This window comes from Coregonus lavaretus (genome assembly GCF_964263955.1).
Source record: "Coregonus lavaretus genome assembly, chromosome: 20".
Classification (NCBI taxonomy): Eukaryota; Metazoa; Chordata; class Actinopteri; order Salmoniformes; family Salmonidae; genus Coregonus; species Coregonus lavaretus.
The window spans coordinates 40,583,023-40,589,114 of record NC_140007.1 but is presented as its reverse complement, the minus strand read 5'-3'; the positions used below and the strand labels follow the sequence as shown (position 1 = coordinate 40,589,114).

Genomic DNA, 6,092 nt, shown 5'->3' with positions numbered 1-6,092 from the left:
AACTTTTGTAAAACATCACAGTACGGTTGAAATATATATGGCAAATAGAAATCCTATATGGATGGTGTTAAGAGATAGATGGGAGGTATTGAATAGAGTTGAAGGATGGGACTAATAACAAATAACAACAAATAATAACAAAGATAGCTAATAATGTAAGCATACTGTGTCCATAATAAGTATATAGGTTGTATGTTGGGAGCTTTTGGGAAAGAGCACAGTTAGAAAGATATGGCATTTAGAAGCAAACCGGATGGACATCATGAAAATGATCGGAGAGGTTGAGAGTAGAAGAAGTTCAGGAGCAAAAAAATAAATAAATATATATATATATATATATATATATATAGAGAATTATTGTAAAATTAACTCTGTCCATAAGGTGTAGATAGTAAGTATAGACCGGAAGTAGAGGCCTGGGCGTTGTTGTTCACTAATTTACTCCAAGTAGGGAAAGGATGGTGGGGTTGAAAAGTAATAAAGGGGAATATATATATACAAAATAAAAATAAACATGGGGGATTGGAAGTGATGCAGACAATTACATTGATAGAAGATACAATCTATCTGCAATATTAAGCTGATCCATTCCCCCCCCCCAAAAAAAAAAAAAAAAAAAAAAAAAATGATAGTCCCACTAAGCCCAAACCAGATGGGATGGCGTATCGCTGCAGAATGCTGTGGTAGCCAGGCTGGTTAAGTGTGCCTTGAATTCTAAATAAATCACAGACAGTGTATCCAGCAAAGCACCCCCACACCATAACACCTCCTCCTCCATGCTTTACGATTGGAACTACACATGCGGAGATCATCCGTTCAGCCTCACACAAAGACACAGCGGTTGGAACCCAAAATCTCAAATTTGGACTCCAGACCAAAGGACACATTTCCACCTGTCTAATGTCCATTGCTCGTGTTTCTTGGCCCAAGCAGGTCTCTTCTTCTTATTGGTGTCCTTTAGTAGTGGTTTCTTTGCAGCAATTCGACCATGAAGGCCTGATTCACACAGTCCCCTCTGAACGGTTGATGTTGAGATGTGTCTGTGACTTGAACTCTGTGAAGCATTTATTTGGGCTGCAATTTCTGAGGCTGGTAACTCTATTGAACTTATCCACTGCAGCAGAGGTAACTCTGGGTCTTCCATTCCTGTGGCGGTCCTCATGAGAGCCAGTTTCATCATAGCTCTTGATGTTTTTTGCGACTGCACTTGAAGAAACTTTCAAAGTTCTTGAAATGTTCTGTATTGACTGACCTTCATGTCTTAAAATAATGATGGACTGTCATTTCTCTTTGCTTATTTGAGCTGTTCTTGCCATAATATGGACTTGGTCTTTTACCAAATAGGGCTATCTTCTGTATACTACCCTACCTTGTCACAACACAACTGATTGGCTCAAATGCATTAAGGAAAGAAATTCCACAAATTAACTTTTAAGAAGGCACACCTGTTAATTGAAATGCGTTCCAGGTGACTACTTCATAAAGCTGGTTGAGAGAATGCCAAGGGTGTGCAAAGCTGTCATCAAGGCAAAGGGTGGCTACTTCGAAGAATCTCAAATATAGGAAGGATTACTTTTATACTATTCCAGGTATTCCTTAAAGAGGTAGGGTTTCAAGTGTCTCCGGAAGGTGGTCAGTGACTCCGCTGTCCTGGCGTCGTGGGGGAGCTTGTTCCACCATTGGGGTGCCAGAGCAGCGAATAGCTTTGACTGGGCCCTCGTTTGGGTGTAGGGTCTGATCAGAGCCTGAAGGTAAGGAGGTGCCGTTCCCCTCACAGCTCCGTAGGCAAGCACCATGGTCTTGTAGTAGATGCCAGTGGAGTGTGCGGAGTAGCGGGGTGACATGAGAGAACTTGGGAAGGTTGAACACCAGACGGGCTGCAGCGTTCTGGATAAGTTGTAGGGGTTTAATGGCACAGGCAGGGAGCCCAGCCAACAGCGAGTTGCAGTAATCCAGACGGGAGATGACAAGTGCCTGGATTAGGACCTGTGCTGCTTTCTGCGTAAGGTAGGGTCGTACTCTGCAAATGTTGTAGAGCATGAACCTGCAGGATCGGGTCACCGCTTTGATGTGTTGTCCAGGGTCACGCCAATGTTCTTTGCACTCTGGGAGGAGGACACAATGGAGTTGTCAACCGTGAAGGCGAGATCATGGAGCGGGCAGTCCTTCCCCGGGAGGAAGAGCAGCTCCGTCTTGCAGAGGTTCAGCTTGAGGTGGTGATCCGACATCCACACTGATATGTCTGCCAGACATGCAGAGATGCGATTCGCCACCTGGTTATCAGAAGGGGGTAAGATCAGATGTGATCAGTCGATGCAGGTACAACTACCATTCCCTAAGGTGTTAATGTCCGTTAATGAGAATGTAATAACAATGTCCCAGTGATGTGTATACCTGTCTGTTTAGGCTGGCTGAGTCCAGAGGACGATGGTCACTAGACTGGGCTGGGGAAGACACTGAGCTGCCACCCTCACTAGGAGTGAAGGAGAGGGAGATTATCATCTGTGACATGTGTATGTAATATGATGCAGAGACATGTTGTAAGCTTGTGTGTGTAAACTTGTAATATGTCCTGTCCAGTTGGTCTGGAATCAGCTCAGGTATCTGCCACTATAAAGATATAACACAGAGACAGACACACAAATTATAATTTAGCTATACCTCATAAGATTGTGTCATGACATCATGTGTTGCCCCACACACACACACACACACACACACACACACACACACACACACACACACACACACAGATGGCTTCAACCTAACAAGCTTAGGAAACATCATTCCGTGGGTTAACATTAGCCCTGTTGTTTGCTTTATAGCTAGCGACCTAGGTTAGCTAGAAAAGCGAGGTGGTCTGGTCAGTATTTAAAACAGCTCGCCAAGCTAACTCAACAACACGATTTATGATAGACTTGAGTTTCGCTTGGCTAGCTGGCTAACGTCGTTAGTGAGAGAGAGCTAGCTAGCCACAATGGAGTCGAATTGAATGTCATCTATCTAGCTACCAGTAACTAGTTAGTTTAAGTAGCTGCTCTTATCATATAGCTCGTTAACTAGCTAGCTAGCAACACCAACGAATTACAATGCTGAACCAACTAAAACAATTAATTTTAGCAGCACGCGATCACAACATCAGACTTCTTACCTTCCATTCCGTCTCCTGACAAGAGTCCAGGACTACACGAGTCATTCAACATTCCATAGCAGTATGCGCTGTAGCTACACATTGTGCCCGCCTATCCTCTCCCCCTCCCTCCATTTCTACACAACAATCTTCCAAATAAGTTTGAAATGGAGTTTGCACTGAAATGTCCACTTAAAATCGTCCACTTTTCCCCTTAGTAATCGGCGCTTCCGGTTCTCATGCATGAGCGGTTCGATTCTTCCAATAATCACTCTATTGCGCCATTGCCTTAACAGTTGTTAGTTGAATAGTACATGTTGCAATCTAGGCATAGATACCTATAACAATCTCCCAAAGAAGATTGCACTGAAGTGTGCGCTGAACATTTCCCTAGAAGTCGGTACTTCCGCTTCTCGTTCCATGAGCAGTTCGACTCTTCCGAATAATCACTCTATTGCCGCATTGCCTGTTAGTTGTTAGTTGAATATTACATTTTACAGTCGAGGTATAGAGACGTATAACGGCTTATGACTGTACATGGATTGTCGTAAAAACTGTAGTCCTACAGCAGTTTATTTTGTTTACATTTATTCAACTGTCTTCACAGAAGGGAGAGAAGACTGGAGAGAAGAAACAGAAAGGAAGAGGATTATGCCGCAAATCTTTTAAAATGTTTATAACGGACTTTTATTGAGTTCGTGGACGGTAAGTTATTCATATAAAACATATATCTCATATTGGTGAGAAATGATAGACAAATATAAATTTTTTTCTTGAGACAGACGATCGATTTGATCAAACTTCCACTTTAGTTGTAAGCATTTTGAAACCAGGGGTTAGTGCGCAATCGAAAGTGGTTTCCTCACTTAAAGTTAACCCCAATTCGTCAACAATTTGTTTGATCATAGAATATTTAATTTGAATACAACAACCACCACCAACCTGTCATACAACTACTGTGCGTCAACATGCCTAAGCAGATCCACATACTTCAGGTTACCACAAGAAACACAGAGATGCGTATAAATGATGTGTAGGCCTTCCTTACGCTACTCTGTTTATGTCTTTATGTTTTATCAGCCTATATAATGCTAAAAATAATTTTTTTTAAACTCTGACAGGTAACTGAATAACTGTGTGTACAGGATTGAAGTTATACAACATTGACAGTTAGTCTATGCCAAACATGGTTGATAATGAAAGTGTTACGTATCATGGTTAGGCCTGTGACCGTATTCATAGAGCTTCACATAATAGTAGTGTTGATCTAGGATCAGGTCGCCCCTGTCCATGTATTCTTATTTATGATCAAACTGATCCTAGATCCGCACACCTATTATGAAACGCTTTATGAATACAGGCTCTGATTTTGACACGTTTCTAGGAACTCAAGACATCATAGTTTGAGTCACTTCCGTCAGCATCACTTCCCTGTCCTCTATATTGCTTTAACCTATCACAGATGACCTATCACAGATGGGTGTTGACTCCAATAAATAGTGTCTTCGAACTGACCAAATGTCCCTTGTGACTCAGTTGGTAAGAGCGTGGCGTTAGCAACACAAAGTTTGAGGGTTCAATCCCTGCAGGGATCACAACATACTCATGCAAAAATGTATTCACTCTGTCCTGTCGGTGGCTTGAGATCAAAGCGTCTGCTAAGTGGCATACAGTGCATTCGGAAAATATTCAGACCCCTCGACTTTTCCCACATTTTGTTACGCTACAGCATTATTCTGAAACAGATTAAAAAAATTAAAAAATACTCATCAATCTACAAACAGTACACCATAATGACAAAGTGAAAACAGGTTTTTATTTTATTTTATTACATAAGTGGTCAGACCCTTTGCTATGAGACTCGAAATTGCGCTCAGGTGCATCCGGTTTCCATTGATCATCCTTGAGATGTTTCAACAACTTGATTGGAGTCCACCTGTGGTAAATTCAATTGATTGGACATGATTTGGAAAGGCACACACCTGTCTATATAAGGTCCCACAGTTGACAGTGCATGTCAGAGCTATATTAGGAATTGTCCGTAGAGCTCAGAGACAGGATTGTGTTGAGGCACAGATCTGGGGAAGGGTACCAAAACATTTCTGCAGCATTGAGGGACCCAAGAACACAGTGGCCTCCATCATTCTTAAATGGAAGAAGTTTGGAACCACCAAGATTCTTCCTAGAGCTGGCCACCCGGCCAAACTGAGCAATCGGGGGAGAAGGGCCTTGGTCAGGGAGGTGACCAAGAACCCGATGGTCGCGCTGACAGAGCTCCAGAGTTCCTCTGTGGAGATGGGAGAACCTTCCAGAAGGACAACCATCTCTGCAGCACTCTACCAATCAGGCCTTTACGGTAGAGTGGCCAGACGCAAGCCACTCCTCAGTAAAAGGCACATGACAGCCCGCTTGGAGTTTGCCAAAAGGCACCTAAAGGACTCTCAGATCATGAGAAACAAGATTCTCTGGTCTGATGAAACCAAGATTGAAAGCTTTGGCCTGAATGCCAAGCATCACGTCTGGAGGAAACCTGGCACCATCCCTACAGTGAAGCATGGTGGTGGCAGCATCATGCTGTGGGGATGTTTTTCAGTGTCATGGACTGGGAGACTAGTCAGGATCGAGGGAAAGATGAACGGCGCAAAGTACAGAGAGATCCTTGATGAAAACCTGCACCAGAGCGCTCAGGACCTCAGACTGGGGACGAAGGTTCACCTTCCAACAGGACAACGACCCTACGCACACAGCCAAGACAACACAGGAGTGGCTTCGGGACAAGTCTCTGAATGTCCTTTGAGTGGCCCAGCCAGAGCACAGACTTGAACCCGATCTAACATCTCTGGAGAGACCTGAAAATAGCTGTGCAGCGACGCTCCTCATCCAACCTGACAGAGCTTTAGAGGATCTGCAGAGAAGAAGGGAATAACTCCCCAAATACAGGTGTGCCAAGCTTGTAGCATCA

General features: G+C 43.4%; 2 protein-coding genes across 2 annotated transcripts in view; one reads left to right on the top strand and one right to left on the bottom strand.

The window, feature by feature from the left end:
- Window positions 1-616: 616 nt before the first annotated feature.
- On the bottom strand, window positions 617-3,402 carry LOC311147735 (uncharacterized protein). The gene is made up of 3 exons (XM_084184505.1): window positions 3,152-3,402; window positions 2,395-2,610; window positions 617-2,273 (listed from the first exon to the last, which is right to left on the bottom strand). Exons 1-3 carry the CDS (start codon window positions 3,194-3,196, stop codon window positions 2,058-2,060), a joined length of 477 nt encoding a protein of 158 aa, XP_084040631.1. The 5' UTR covers window positions 3,197-3,402; the 3' UTR covers window positions 617-2,057.
- Window positions 3,403-3,539: 137 nt separating this feature from the next.
- The window catches only part of LOC311147728 (signal transducer and activator of transcription 6-like), a 72,559-nt gene continuing 70,006 nt past the window's right edge, over window positions 3,540-6,092 (top strand). Inside the window, exons 1-2 of the mRNA XM_084184491.1 lie at window positions 3,540-3,598; window positions 3,738-3,835. The gene's annotated coding sequence lies outside the window, so the exon portion shown is untranslated. The remainder of the gene's footprint in view (window positions 3,599-3,737; window positions 3,836-6,092) is intronic.